Source organism: Schistocerca serialis, chromosome 6 (assembly GCF_023864345.2).
Source record: "Schistocerca serialis cubense isolate TAMUIC-IGC-003099 chromosome 6, iqSchSeri2.2, whole genome shotgun sequence".
Lineage (NCBI taxonomy): Eukaryota > Metazoa > Arthropoda > Insecta > Orthoptera > Acrididae > Schistocerca > Schistocerca serialis.
Window position 1 is genome coordinate 649119756 of NC_064643.1, and position 14763 is coordinate 649134518.

The 14763-nt window shown below is 42.9% G+C and overlaps 1 protein-coding gene across 2 annotated transcripts in view; it reads left to right on the forward strand.

Moving 5' to 3' along the window:
• The window catches only part of LOC126484608 (pyruvate dehydrogenase phosphatase regulatory subunit, mitochondrial-like), a 167034-nt gene that overhangs the window by 127516 nt on the left and 24755 nt on the right, over positions 1-14763 (forward strand). For both annotated transcript variants that reach the window (XR_007587888.1, XM_050108183.1), the window contains exons 13-14: positions 8872-9193; positions 9286-9605. Coding sequence is in view for 1 of the 2 variants with exons in the window: in XM_050108183.1 (XP_049964140.1) it covers positions 8872-9193; positions 9286-9605 (642 nt within the window). In the remaining variant the exon portion in view is untranslated. The remainder of the gene's footprint in view (positions 1-8871; positions 9194-9285; positions 9606-14763) is intronic.

The following is a 14763-nucleotide window of genomic DNA, read 5'->3' on the forward strand; positions in this document are numbered from 1 at the left end:
TGGTGCTGGCCATTCATGCTAGTGGACAGCTGGTTGGTAGTAATACCAATATGAAAAGCTGTGCATTGATTGCAGCAGAGCTGGTACATGACATGGTTGATTTCCATATGTGGCCCAGCCTCTTCCATATGTGGCCCAGCCTGTGATGGAGTAGGATAAACTTGTGATAAAATAGAGTTGGAAGTGCTGTGTGGGTGGATTGGGCACATGTTGCACTCAGTCTTCCTCAGGGATATGTTCCGTATGGCAGGGGTTTGGGGTTGGGTGTGGTGTAGGGATAGATGAAGATGTTGTGGAGGTTTGATAGACAATGGAATTAGTAGGGGTGGGAAGGTTCTTGAATAGGATGTCCCTTATTTCAGGGCCTGATGAAAGATAATCAAAGCTTTGGCATAGGAAGTGAATCAGTTGTTTCTGTCCAGGATGGTGATGGGGGTGACGAGGGAGTGCTCCTTTGTAGCTTGTTCTTGCAGGTGGTGGGAGGATTAGGGGTGTGTCGGGATATAGCACAGAAAATCTGTTTGCAGAATAGGTCTGGGGGATAATGCCTGTCTGTGAAGGACTTTGTGAGGCATTCAGCATACTGGGCAAGGGAGTTCTCATCACTGCAGGTATGCCATACCCGTTCAGGCTGGATGAGAGGGCTTTTTGGTGTGGAAGGGATGGCAGCAGCTGAAATGCAGCTGCTGTTGATGGTTGATGGGTTTAATGTGGGCAGAGGTGTGAATGGAGCCACCAGAGAGGAGGTCTACATCCAGGAAGCTGGCACACAGGGTTGAGGAGGGTCAGGTGAAGCAGATGGGAGAGAAGATACTGAACTGCTGCAGGTGTTTTGGCCCTGAGTCCAGATTATGAAGATATCAATGGACCTGAACCAAACCAGGGGTTTGAGGTTGTGGGAGGCTGGGAAGGTTTCTTGTAGATGGCCTATAAACAGTTTGGCATAGGTGGGCACCATTTGGGTTCCAATGGCTGTAGTGTGGATTTGTTCGTATACCTTTCCTTCAAAGGAGAACTCATTTACGTGTTAGGAGAAAGTTAGTAATGTTTATGAGGAATGAGATTATGGGTTTGGGGTCTGAAGGACATTGGGAGAGGTAATGTTCAGTAGTGGCAAGACCATGGACATGAGTGATATTAGTGTATAGGGAAGTGGCTGCAACAGTGATGAGTAGGGATCCAGGTGGTAAAGGAGGGGGGATGGTGGAGAGTCTATGAAGGTGTATCTTTGACATGTGAGGCTAGATTTTGGGAAGTTGGTTGGAGGTATTGGTCAATGAGGATGAAAATTCTTTCAGTGGGAACACAATAACTAGCTACAATGGGGCATTCAGAATAGTTTGGTTTGTAAATTTTGGGAAGAATGTAGAAGGTGGATGTGTGAGGTGTTATAAGGATGAGGAGGGAAATGGATTCAAGGGAGAGGTTCTGGAAGGACCTAAGGCTTTAAGCTGGGATTGGAGGTTATGTTGGACTTCTGGGATGCGGTCACTCTTGCCGAGTTTATAGGTAGAGGTGTCAGACAAGTGGCATAGCCTCATCTGCAATTCACAATGACAGTGGTGGAACCTTTCATCTGCAGGTAGTATGAATTAGGTCAGGATCTGTTTTGAATCCGTGTATGGCTTTTCTTCCTTCTGCCAAAAGGTTGGTGTTCTTAAGAGGAAATGTGGGGAAGAATGATGAGGCCAAGTTGGAGGTAAGGAATTCGTGGAAGATGACCAGTAGGAAGGGGGGTATGTGGGAAAAGGGAGGATTGTTGTTAGATGTTTGTATGAATTGGAAGAGGCAGTGTTCAATGTTGGGAATAGGATGGCTTTGGATGGTGAGATTGGTGACAAAGAATTGTTTACATTGCCTGGATCCGGACAAGGAGAATAGGTTTCTGACAATCCAACATGGTTAAATTTGGGTGCTGGGTTGAAGTTGTGGCCTTTTGGATGGAACTGAAATTTCTGTGGGGCAAAGTGTCTTGGTGCAGAGGTTAAAAGAGTGTTTTGGCTCTGTATTTAGTGGAGTGTTGGGTGGGAGTTTTGTGGACGTGGCAATTTGAAAAGATCCGGTTGGCAGGGTCTGGGTGCTGTGAGGGGCTGAGAAGGAGGAACACTGTGGCTTGGCTAGGGTTTAGATAGTGGTGCCCCAAGACAGCAGTAGGATATCAGCAGGCTGGGTAACTTATGTAGTTAGTGTCTGGAATCCTCTTCCAGGTACTAGAGTGCAATGTATTCAGTTTCGGAGATGTAATGTATGTAGTAGGCATTCCACAGTAGTAGTATCTTGTGAAGGGAGCAGAGGTGGTTCTGGGATGTCTCTGCTGTGAAGATGTGTTTTCACAGTATCAGATTTGTAAGGGACAGGGGCTGACAGAATCTGAAAAGATGAAGGTCATCATGAGAGGAGGGATGGGAGCCAGAGAAACGAATTTATATGGTTCATCATGAGAGGGGGGATGGGAGCCAGAGAAACGAATTTATATGGTTAGGCCATTTGGGGGGGGGGGGGGGGGGATTCCATGGTTTAGTCAACATTTAAGGAACACAATTTGGGACTGGGTTTTAGCCAGGAAAAGAGATACTTTTCTGAATTGCTGCAGAAAGATGGAACAGAGGTCCATCATGGAAGGGATGGTGTTGGGAAAATAGGAAATGAGGTAGAAATGAAGGCCTTAGTTGGTTGTGAGGGGAGCTGGCTAACAGAAAATAAGTGTAAAAATACTCACAAATATGTGAAAATATGCACAAATATGTACAGATACATTAAAATACACAAAAAATATGTGCAAATATATAAAAACATAAACAAACACATACAGATATTGAAAAAAGTACAAAAATGTGGGAAAGAGGCTGGAATGGATGAGGTATGGAAGTATGCACTTTTTGGGTTAAGAGAAAAGAGGGGGGGGTGGGGCAGTTCTGTCAAGATTCGCAAGGTCATGGGGCATGGCACATGTAGGTGTGGAAAATAACATGTGAAAATAGTGAGGAAATGTAATCTGTAGGAATAATTACAATTGCCACCAGGAAGAATTTGGGGCATGTGATTCTGCACCCACAATCTGAATTATCATATAGTTGTGTGTTGTATTTGAGTGAGACCATTGATACAGTGTGGCTCAGATGTCAGAGCATGTGTGGTTTGGAAAGAGATGAAAAAATGCAGGTAAGAAAAAAAAGGACTCTGAGTAGAGTAATGCTTTAGAGAATAACAACAAAGGAAAACATCACTGGGCATCACCAGAGTCATGAGATGGTATACCATAGTCTACCTTCTTAAAGAATTGACAACCTGAAGAAGAAATAAAGAAAAAGAGTTATAGGGCTGTAACAATAATAATGAAGAAACATTGTTTTAAGACTACAGGTGTATCACATCTGTAATTAATATGAAGAGGATAGATTCTATTCATGACCTAGAGGAGACCATGAATTTATTTATGTATTTATCCAATCACAGACACTGTAAATTGTATGGATGTTGTCAACAGATAAGTACATAAAATACATACACAGAGATACATAAACATACACAATTACACTCATAAATAGATACATACATTTCTTGTCTTCCTGAGTTACCCGTTTGCACATTGTATTTCACTGGTCTATTGGATGTATTGTAAAAGATCTCTTAATTTCAGTAATTGATGATTCACACAATTTTCACCAAATTTGCACATTATATTAGATGATCCTTTAAGGTATAAAAACACTTTTCTAACAACTAATTTTTTAGTTTATTCCTGAAGGCATATATTTCACTTTAATCTCTTGTGGTAGTTTATTGTGTAGTTTAATTCAATTATATACCACACTATTTTGGTTTTTTGTTTTGTTTTTTCTCTTGAGATGTAAGTGGTGGCTGGATCTGGTTCCATGTTCATGTAGAGACCTGTTTGTTGGGTATTATCAATGTCTTTTTTAATGTGGATCACTGTTCACAAAATATACTCACAAGGACCACTCAAGATTCCCTTAGATTTAAACAACTCAGTGCAGCGATATCTCTTGCTACCTTTTATCATAATCCATACAGCTATTTTTTGCAACTTCAAAGTTGTCTGCCTGTTCTTCTCATTTGTACCCCAGAACATTATCCCATAATGCATCACAGAATGAATGTATTGCAAAACATGTTGTTCTGGTGCATGAGCTACTACATACAGAATTTATTATTCTCAGTGCAAAGCATTCTGAAGCTACTCATTTCCTGAGGGTAGTAACATACTCAGTCCATTTTAGTTGTGCGTCAACATCCATCCATAGAAATTTGGTTTGTGATACACATTCTGTGAGCTCATCTTTCACTTTTAAAGAGTATTTTTCAGTTTCCTGCCAATGTGGAAACTAATACTGTTTTTTAAAGTTAATTTGCTGTTGTCTACCCATCTGCATACAAGCATGAGCGTTTCTTCAGTTTTGTTCTTTAGCACACTTGATGATGTTTCACTGATCAAAATGTTAACTGTCATCAGCAAACAGTACTGTTTCATCGTGTTTGACACACTGGGGGAAATCATTGATATACACCAAGAAGAGTAATGGGCCAAGCACACTTTCTTGGCGGACTCCCATGTTAACTTACACTGGGTCTGAAAGGTATTTTACAGTATGGTTGGGGTTCATTTGAGAGATCTCTAATTGTGGCACTCTTGTTTTTGTAGGTATGAACAAAACCACTTATTTGATATCCATCTTATACCTAGAGCTTCTAGTTTATTTAACAGAACTGTATGATGTACTGTATCAAAAGCTTTGCTGAAGCCAAGGAAGATGCATCCTTTATATAGTGCTTCCAGAAAAACATTTGTAAAATGAGCTGTAGCTGATTGTGTGCCTGAACTCAAACTGTTCTTTACACAGAAGATCATGCTTTGTTAGGTACCCCATGGGACTAATTTTCATTATGGTTTCCATTACTTGTGAAAATGATTAGAGTAAAGAGATAAGTTTCTATATTTTTGCGGTCTCCTTTCTTATGTAGGGGCAGGACCTTTGCATGCTTCAGTACCTCTGGGAAGCAACATGTGGTGAATGATTCATTTATGATGTGTGCCAAAGGCTCTTTGATACTGTGTACACATTCTTCACTAAGCACACAGATACCTCATCTATACCTGCTGAGGTTTTATTTTTTAGGTTCTGAACAACATTACTTATTTCTTCTGAAGTGGTGGGCCACAGCATCATGGTGTTTGGAACATAATTCAGTGTTTGTACAGGCTGTATTTTGTCAAATTTATTTTTTAGCGTGGTAGCTATGTAGCTCAAATATCGATTTGCAACGTTTGCAATTTTTTTTGGACCATTAATTGTGATACCGTTGTGCTGTAATTGTACATTTATCTGTTTTGTCCTGTTTGGTGACATTACAGGCCACTTTTATTTTGTTTTCTGCCTTTCCTAGAATTTTATCATTTTCAGACTTTTTTGATGTTGGTAAAACTTTCATACACATGTTTAGGTATGTTTAGTAGTATTTTTGAAATGCGGGGTCATTTTGGTTGTTTTTATGTTGCTGAGGTGTTTGAGTGTTACAGAGGACTTCCTCATCCCATTGGTCAGCCAGTTGCTTTTGTTTTGTCTTTTAGTGCCTTGTAGTACTTTTGGAAACACTTCTTCAAACCTGAATTTAAATTTTGGTAGAAACTTTGAAAACTTCCTATCTGTACTAGTCTCCATGTGCACTGCTTCCCATGTTCCATTGTTCGTGCACATGGTAAATTCAACCCTTTTTTGCTTAGAGAAGGCTGTTCTGTATGTGAGTTTTTTGGTTTTGTTTTCTGCAGCTATGTTTAATTTTAAGAGCTGGCTGGAATGATCTGAAAGGGCCTGGTTACTCATTCTTTCTCCAGTCAATGGCTGATGCTGAATGCTTAATTACCCTTACCAGTGGTGATGTTCTATAGCTGTACATAATGTTCAGAAATGTGTTGCAGAGCCCATCTGGGTTCAATTTGTTGATGTTTAAATCTCCAAAAATGAGAATTTTGCCGATAGGATTAGTAAGAAGGTCCGATACTTGGATTAGTTTTGCTATGAATGTAGCTGTGTCACCACTGGGTGAATGGTAAATACAAAGTACAGTTACCGTTTTTACTCGAATCTAAGCCGCACCTGAAAAATGAGACTCGAAAGCAAGTGAAAAAAATTTTCCCGAATCTAAGCCGCACCTGAAATTTGAGATTCGAAATTCAAGGGGGAGAGCAAAGTTTTATACTGCACCTCCAAATTGAAACAAAATTGGTCCATTGTAACATGAGACACAATTTTGGTCGAATGGATGAAGATACAGCTACAGTAGTTTGGTTCGAGTCGCAAGCTCAACATTTAAGCTTTATCAAGTAGCCATTGATATGTGTCAAGCACTCAGTCCGTATTTATAGGGGCACCCCTCCTTTTTCAAACGTTTTGTCTGGTTTGAATCGATCGCTTATTTTGCTTTAATCAAATCAGTGCCGTTCTCTTTGTTATAGGTGTTTACGTCACTCTAAGCTGAAAATGCATTATTGTACTGTGTCATGCATTGTTTGTTGCATTCTGATAATGAGTGATTATGACCTGTCGCCGCTTGAGGCATGGCTTGCTTTTGTGCGCGCTACCGCCACTTACAATAAAAAGAAGAGAGGAATTGTCACATAAGCGAAAGAATGACAAGAGACTGTTATTTGTTATTACTTACACTGCTGCTTTCTTTGATAATGATCAACAAGAACCAAATAATAGACCGCATATCATAGATGTTCTGAATGAGAGTTTAGCGAGAATTTTTCTCCGTTTGAAAATCCTTGCAGACACCTGTTTAGTACATAACATTCTGCATAGAAATTAGAGTCATCTTAGATTTAAAAATCTAGTCAGTTGCAGTGTTTCCTTTCTGACTGTATCACTAACCAGCATAAGAATAATATGAATATAATAATGACATGATACGTATATTCTTCCGCGCTTGCTGGTGTCTCACTCTAGTTTCCTAGTTTATTAGGCAGACAGGATTTAAATGAGATAGCAGCAAATATGAAAGAATACATGGCATAATGTTTACATTCTTCTACCTTTTCTTTTAATTTATTTATTGGCGCAGAGGTTTTGGCGCCAGTATTTATCTTTGTGCCTGCAAAGCATGCCTGTGTAGCACTACATATATTCGACGGCAGAAGTTAGTTGTGGTGGCACCTACCAACATTTTTCAGAACTTCCACTTACTCTGCACTCGATTCTAAGCCGCAGGCAGTTTTTTGGAGTACAAAAAGCGGATAAAAAAGTGCGGCTTAGATTCGAGTAAATACGGTAGTCTTTGGAACATATGTGGCTTTCGTATCTCTATAGCTGATATTTCTACATGTTTTTCTTCACTTAATCAAATAATGTCACCTCTAACTTTGTACATAATCTCTTCCATTACATGATCCACCACCCCTCACAGTGGTTCTACTATGATGGCATGCTAGATTACATGAACTTAGAGCTACAAGGGTAATTTCAGATCCCCTACACCAATGTTCTGTTATGCAAACAAGTGAGCTGTCAGTAGTCTGCAGTTCCACATCTAGCTGTTGCACTTTATTTCTTATGGACTGGATATTTTGGTGGATCACTGAGAAACACTGAGTACTTCTTACCTTGGAGCCTTCTCATTTTTCTTGTCTTCCTCCAAAATATTGTTTTGATGACGAGGAGCTATAATTTTCTTATCATTCACTTCACTATCCGCTTTTGTTTCTGCCAACTCCCAGTATTTTTTGTGTGTTTTGCTACTAATGCTGATGATTCTATCGCTTCTGCATTTTTTAGATTTTGGGTCACATATACACGCATGCACACACACATGTGCACACGCGCGAACGCGCACTCATACACACACACACACACACACACACACACACACACAAACACACACACACACACACACACACACACACACACACATTGTCATCTCCAGGCACTAAGGCCCGACTGTGACTGTGTCTCAGGCTAACAGTGATCTTTGCTGGGGTGGGCAGCAGAGATACAGAAGAGGTGGGAAGAGAGAGGGATAACAGGGTAGGGGTGGAAGAAAATGCTGTTGGCTGTGGGAGTGTGACAGGATGTAACAGGATTGTCTACTGGTAGGTGCAGCATCAGGGGTCATGCAGAAGGTAACGAGGAGAGGAGAAAAGTAGAGAAGAGAAAAGCACTATGCAGGTGCACTGGTGTGTTAGAGGCATGGCAGGGCTGGTGTAGAACAGGAAAGGGCATAGGCAGGTGGAGGACAGGGACTAGTAAAGGTTGAGGTCAGGAGAATCATAAGAATGAAGGATATGTTACAGAGAGAGTTCCCATCTGTGCAATTCAGAAACGGCATTGTTGGTGCGAAGAATTCAGATGGCACAAGCTATGAAGTAGTCACTGAAGACAAGTGCCTTATGGTGTGTGCCATGATCAGTGACCACTGGTCCAGCTGTCTCGTGGACACAGTGTGACTGTAGCCATTAATGTGGGCAGATGGCTTGTTAGCTTTCATGCTCACATAAAATGTGGTACGTGGGACAGGACAAATAACAAGTTCTCTGTTCACATGAATGGCTATAGTCAAACCTCTTCCTGCAGCCCAGTATCTGCTCTCTGCAGGATCCATAGAATTAATGTAATGTACACTAATGCTGCAAAGGAGGAGTGGGGAGTAAGTACTACCAAATCCTTCATTGTGTTCAGTAGCAGAGTTACTGCATTACATGGCCTTCCTGCAATATGCAGGATGCAGATTTTGGTGTCTTTACTATTTCTGCAGTACAAGTAAAGTCTTTTAGCCGAAAACAGTTATACAATGAATTATTGGAAGTTAGCACGTAACAACCAACACTTTGGTTACAATCAGTTCTTTTTTCTTCAGCTACTTCATGGTGTCACCAACTAGTCAACAGACAAGGATATTTGAATGGATGCGTCGACATCTTCCTGCCAATCGAAGTGTAGGAATTTCTGATCTCACATCGATGTACACAGTCATAAATGTGGTTGGGCCTAAGGCACCTGACCTGATGGCAGAACTGTCAAACTCTGATGTGAATCTTCATCCTTTTACATACAAACAAATTAATGTTGGGTATGCATCAGATGTTATGGTAATGGCATTCACACACACAGGAGAGCCAGGATATTGTCTCTATGTTCCATCAGAATATGCTTTGCATGTATATGAGCAACTGATGATGGTAAGTGAAAGCACTGTCACTAAATTTGTCATAAAATTGTTTCTAATTGAAAATATATAGTGATGACATTAGAATAAATATTTTTCTTGTAGATTGGACATGACTATGGTGCAAGAGATGTTGGTTGCTTGACACAACGTTTCATGAGGATTGAGAGGTTTATTCCATTTTGGGGAGAAGAGCTCACAAGTCTAGTGACGCCATTTGAAGCAGGAAGTGGTTTCCGGGTAAAGCTTGATAAAGAGTACTTCATTGGAAAATTTGCTCTTCAGCGTCAGAAGGAGCAGGGTGTGACAAAAAGGCTTGTTTTGTTTGTACTGGAGGATATCGATCCCGATAAACATGTATGGCCATGGGGCGGTGAACCACTGTACAGAAATAATGAATTTGTTGGGACTGTCACGTCAGCAGGGTAAGTACCATATAGTAATTGCTGTAAAACAGTTATTGATGAGAATCAAAACTGCAATCCTGTTTTTTGCTGGAAATGTTCTTACTGACTAAGTTATCCAGGTACTATTTGTAACCCACAACTGAAATTCTTCCAGCTCATCTCTCCAAGTTTCCACACTCCATAGAAACAGCCCTATGAGTTTAGGACTATCCCTCATAAAAGAAAGGATATTGCAGAAAAATGTCTTAGCTTTGCAGCAGAGTGTGCATTGGTTTTAGAAAGTAGGAGAGAGATACAGACAGAACTGAAACTGTCAATATGGGTCATGTTTGTGCCAATAGCTAATAGCATTTCCCACCAAAGTCAAGTGTCTTAGTTCAGGTCCCAGTTTGGCAAACAGTTTTAGTCTGCCACAAAGTTGTAAAACAGCTGAGGTTCCACTACAAAGTAAAAGAATCATTCTGGAAACAGCACCTATACTGTGGATGTCATTTCTCCAGGATAGCCCTACTTCCAAGAGTTCTAGTCTAGCAGTATATGTTGGAGACCTGCCTTGAAGTTCATAAAGTAATAGAGAGATACTGGTAGAAGTGAAGCTGTGAGGGTGGGGAAGATTGAGTCTTGAGTCATACCTTTCAATTATCTGTGGGGATCGAGATGTTACGTACAGTAATATCGAACCCAACATTAAGTATTCACTCATTTACAGTGAATTAACTTTATTTTGATCATGTCGGTACAAACACATCCGCTCGAATACCGAGTTTGGAACACACTGAGATCAACAGTTTTCAAAGAAGTTCATTCTCAAAGATGAAACGGTTGACTCTTGCAGTCGATAACCGCCACAGAGCCCCCGCCGGTAGTGCGGAGCACAATAAGGATGATGAGAAGCGTGCGTGCACCCGGCAGGCTGAAGGCGCAGGTGGGCGTGACCAATCGTGTCGTGGCAGGCGCTAGTGTGAGGCACGATCGGACCGTTTCTCGATGTCTCGGTAGGCACGACCAGCGGAGGGAAGGAGGCGCGGAAGGTGTCCACAGGTTGACCGTGCTATGCTGCTGATGGCACGGTGGGAGCAGAAGGCGGCGGCGTGTCGGTGGGGAGAACATCGTCGTGCCGAGGCCGTGCGGTGCAGCGGGATTTTGATCCGATCAGAGGCGCGGAGCGCGCCGAAGATGCGATGCGATGTATTGCCAAAGTACTGGGTGGCCCAAAAAGGATGGTCGGATTTGAACTGCGTAGTACCATTGAAAGGTGAGGAGGGGGGACCACTGCCGGCCGTCTGCAAGTCGGCCATTACACCCAGTTTGCCACGAGATGGCGCAGTGGACGGTCGAGCATCGTGTTTTTGCTGTGGAACAGTTTTTCAGAAATGATGAATCGTTTATTACTGTGCAACGATTGTTTCAACAACGTTTTGGTGTAGCGCGTGATGGACCCATTCCAGATCGCAGATCCATATCACGTTGGGTGACTGCATTCCGGACAACATGGTCTGTCAAAAGTGGTAAATCTACAGGGCGTACACGTACGGCAGTTACTCCACAGAACATTGATGATGTTAGAGCGTCAGTGCTGCAAAGCCCGCGTCGTTCCACTAGGCGTCGTGCTCAAACTTTAGGTCTCAGCCGTAGTTCGTTGCAGCGTATTTTAGGCCGTGAGTTACAGTTTCACCCATACAAAATTATGATCACGCAAAAGCTGTATGATTGTGATTTTGAGCAGCGAAGACTATTTTGTGAATCAATGCTTGACATTTTGTACTCTAATAATGATGTTGTGCTTCTTATGTCAGATGAAGCCCATTTCCATTTAGACGGCTATGTCAATAAACAAAACTGCAGGTATTGGGCAGCAGATAATCCCAGAGAATTGCACCAAAAGCCTCTTCGTAGTGCTAAGGTAACAGTCTGGTGTGGAATTTCAAGATTGGGGATTGTTGGTCCTTATTTTTTTGAGGAGAACAACGCTACAGTCACAGTGAACTCGAAACGTTACGTTAACATGCTACGTAGCTTTTTGGTGCCGAAACTGCGAGAGTTACATGTAAATCGAGATCGAATTTGGTTTCAACAGGCCGGGGCCACGGCCCACACAGCCAATGACTCCATGTGTGTTTTAAGGCGGATGTTCCCCCACCACATCATCTCGCGTTTTGGAGATGTCCACTGGCCCGCGAGATCACCTGACCTCTCAGCCTGTGATTTTTTTCTTTGGGGATACCTAAAGTCAAAAGTCTACGTAAAGAAGCCCCGAAACTTAATTGATCTGAAGGAGGCAATCAGTGCGGAAATTATGGCAATTCAAGAAGAAACAGTAGTGAAAGTGATGGAAAATTTCGAGGAAAGACTTGTGGAATGCATCACCGAGGAAGGACACCATCTTCCGGAAGTCATTTTCCGTACATGATTTTTTGTGGTTAGTTCTTGTAATTGGGTGCCTGGGAGCATTTAGTTACGTAATTGAATAGAATTAATTTGTAAAACTGATGGAGTTATAGTTATTTAAAATGTGACCATCCTTTTTGGGCCACCCTGTATTTGCCGGCGAGTGCCACAGTAAGTGCAACGTGTCCGGTAACAGTTTGTTATTGGCCGTGTGACATAAAGGAACAAGCATTCTGTGGCTTAACAGGTTGCGTAAGAGATGCCAGATGAGCAACACTCACGGTAATGACGGAGTTATAGAGGTGCTTGATGTCACAGTAGGGGAGAAAACAGCAAGCTGCACATGGCTGACCTTGGCGGCGGATGACTTCGGTGTAGACGGAAGTGTCACCTCAGAGTCCGTGGACGGTGAGTGTGTTACAGTGGTAGATGGCAGGATTTTCCAAGCGGGGTTGACAGTGTCAATGTTTTGATGTGTGAAACAGCCATTATCGAAGGTTGAGGGGCGTGGCCGTGAGCCCTGTGCATGAGGCATGGCGATGGCGAGAGGTGGTGGAAGGCAGACGTGGTTGGCGAAACCATGGTTGGAACAGGAAGGCGATGAGACATAATGTGAACGTGAAGAAGTCTACTGGTCCATGGCAGAGAGGCGACACAGTTTGATGGAACTGGAATTGCGTGTGTGCTGTTGCTGTCAGTGCTGCGGTCGAGTCGTAAGACTGCAAGCTGCTCGCACGAAACTGCTGCACGGTCATGTGTCGGAACGGAAAGATGCTCACTCGTCAAAGCAGAAATGGCAGATGTGTTGGTCGAACATTTCGGAGGTGGTGAAGAGGGTGGCAACGCATGCGGCACTGGAATGTGGCTGGCTATGCCGTGGTACAGAAATGAAGTGTCTGGAACTACCAAGGAAACGTGGCAGCAGCGTAAATAAGTTGCTTGTATCACGTCAGTAATGTAGAATTTCCACTTGAGGTGGCGTGATGATGACAGTTGTGACATCTGGGACATAGATCCATGTAGCGTGATCGTCAGGGTATTAGTTGTAGCTGGTAGTAATGGCGAAGGATCGGAAGCAGTTGGAGGCGGAACAATGACAGGAGCATCTCGTTGCATGTCTTGCTCGGACGGTGTTGGCTGCAGCATGTGTAACTGATCTTGTACCAACAAGTTGTATGTCGCAATTTGCTCACGTAGCTGTTGCAGTTGTTCAGGCGAAAATGTATGTTGTGAAGCAGTCTGCTGTGTATCACTGAGTAAGATGGGGTCGAAATCAGAATCTGTCTCTGTCAAAGTGTAACCTGGCATACAAGACAAGGTTGGCGGCACAGTGTTGGCATAACAGTTTGAGGAGAAGAGATCGTGTGTGCGATCACGAATGTGAAACTCGGTACTCAGCGGAGTGAGAACACATTCACTGCTGTATGAAGCATTGATACAACTGAAATCGTCTTCTGGGGTGGGTGAACAAGTTGCGGGCGCGATCGAGTAGTGAACGGCCGGACGGTAAGCATGCGTAGTGTCGGCGAGTTGTTGACAAGATGCGGGTGCGGTAGCTGCGGCGGCAACATATGTCCCGCAGCTGTTTGTTTTGACTGGGTCGAGGTCAGTGAGCCAGCAGGCGGCGGCCGTGACGTCGCTGTCAGTAGTGGTCGAGCAGAGTCGGTGCGGCTCGGGTGCTGTGTAGAGGGAGGCGTGGCATGTCGAGTGTTGCACTGAGAAACAGCCGGCATTGTTGTCGGTGTAATTGTTGCATTGTGATTGATCGGATGTCCTTGATGATTTGTCCCTGTGAATTTCACCAGGCATGCAATTTAGCCGTAGTTCGGAGTTCGTGAGAACTGGGATTTGCAACATAGTCCCCGTTTGTTACAGTCCATTGTTTGGCATGATTGTCCGATGTCGAAGCACTGCACAAAGTTAATTCGTTACACAACAGAAAGTCAAAATTCTCCAAATTAATTGGTGAAGGAGCACTGCACTGTCCGGAAGTGAAATTACCGATGCGTTGAGTGGGTTTCAATGGACGACGTGTGCGCCTCGGTCACATTGTCGATGTGTGAGAAGGTGACGAAAGTTACCAAAAAGCACGATTTACACAAGCGTCGGGAATTTACACACTAATTACACTTCCTGTACACTGCATCCAGATGCAGCGCGATGTGAAGTCGATGGACGTAGAAATCTGACAAAGGGTTGCTGCATTGTTTGTCAATGGCGATGTTCCAGTACACATTTCCGGCGTCGTATGCGGCGTTCGTGAGCGTCTGAGTCACCAGTGTGGGGATCGAGATGTTACGTACGGTGATATCGAACCCAACATTAAGTATTCGCTCGTTTACAATGAATTAACTTTATTGTGATCATGCCGGTACAAACACATCCGCTCGAATACAGAGTTTGGAACACATTGTGATCAATAGTTTTCAAAGAAGTTCGTTCTCAGAGATGAGGCGGTCAACTCTTGCAGTCGATAACCGCCACATATCATTTTGCTTCATCTTTCTCTAGATGCCTGAGAGTCAAAGTAAAAGGCTGTGGGATTTAACTCCTGGTCAATTATAGGATTCATTATCTGATATTTTTTGTGAGTTTACTTGCTGTGTGTATCTAAAATGACAAGGTCCACTAGGGTTCAGAGTCACTCAGCCCTAAAGAGAGGACAGCAGAGTCATTCCACAGTTTGCCAGAAGACAAATGCATACCTCTTCCAATAGCAGAATGGTTACTAAAATGTTGTTTGGTTAAAACCAACTTCCAGGTTGATGACGTCTTTACTGATTACAGC